Here is a 1,088-nt window from a genome sequence, read left to right on the forward strand (position 1 = left end):
GCGACAGTCGTAGCTACCGATCGTGTTGATGCACACCGCGTTGCCCCCGCAAGCGTTCCCATTGCACTCGTTGATGTCTGGAATTTTTAACGTGTTTGTTATTTCAACATTTTTATCGACAAGATAAAATGATTTGAACGGAAACGATTTCTTTCTGCAACGAAAGGGAATACGAACCGTGGCACCGAATGTAAGGATTTCCAGCGTATCCGGGCGGGCACAGGCACTCGACGGCGTTCGGCCCGGCGTTGCAATGGGCGTCCTTTCCGCACAGCGCGGTGGAACAGTCGGACTTTTGTTGCGCTCCGCAACCGTGATACGGGTTCCCACTCGTGCCAGGATTGCACACGCACTTCGATTCTTGCAACGTGTACTCGCAATGGGCGTTCGAGCCGCACGCGGGATCGCAGGCGGGTGGTTGAATCGCTGTTGAATCGCGAAGGAAGGGTAAAATTAATTTATTAAGTCAATTTATAGCAGGCAAACGAAATTGTTGGAAAGGTGCGCTGGATGGCTTACGCGGCATGCAAAGGAGATCCGGATTCCCGATGAAGTACGGATTGCACACGCATTTGTTGGTAGCTGGGTCGCAAGAGGCGCCCACGCCGCACACCACGCCCTCGCATCGGCGCTTGCACCTCCCGCTTATGCACACGCTTGGCTCCGCGCAAGGGACTTCCGGGGAACAGATATCCGGTTGGCATTGCCCGCCAGGGAACGGATTCCCCATGAAACCTTCGATGCACTTGCACGTTGGCCCGCTGTAACTCACGATGCACTGGGCCCCGGAACCGCACACGAACCCATCGCATTCTATTCGATTGACAATTTTGAATAATTTTCGATCGAACGAATCATGGACGAGACATTTGTGAAAGCAGGTTCAAGGATTGTAACTTACGTGAAACGCATTCGTTGTTCTTCCCCTCCACGAATCCGATCACGCATCGGCACCACGCCGCATGTTTGTCCGGCTCGCAGTAAGCGTTCGGCCCGCAAGGTATGTTGTCGCAAGGGTTCACGCATCTGCCGTTCACGCAGGCGAACAGGTTGTCGCAGTCGTCGTTCGAGGCGCACTCGTTCTTGGC

The 1,088-nt window shown here is 54.2% G+C and overlaps 1 protein-coding gene across 1 annotated transcript in view; it reads right to left on the bottom strand.

The window, feature by feature from the left end:
• The window catches only part of LOC102671488, a 113,114-nt gene that overhangs the window by 82,186 nt on the left and 29,840 nt on the right, over positions 1 to 1,088 (bottom strand). The window contains exons 20-23 of the mRNA XM_031510745.1: positions 902 to 1,086; positions 520 to 813; positions 178 to 426; positions 6 to 77 (exon numbers count right to left, since the gene is read on the bottom strand). Of these exons, the coding sequence (XP_031366605.1) occupies positions 6 to 77; positions 178 to 426; positions 520 to 813; positions 902 to 1,086 (800 nt within the window). The remainder of the gene's footprint in view (positions 1 to 5; positions 78 to 177; positions 427 to 519; positions 814 to 901; positions 1,087 to 1,088) is intronic.

The sequence above is a fragment of the Apis dorsata genome, unplaced genomic scaffold (genome assembly GCF_000469605.1).
Source record: "Apis dorsata unplaced genomic scaffold, Apis dorsata 1.3 scaffold_256, whole genome shotgun sequence".
Lineage (NCBI taxonomy): Eukaryota > Metazoa > Arthropoda > Insecta > Hymenoptera > Apidae > Apis > Apis dorsata.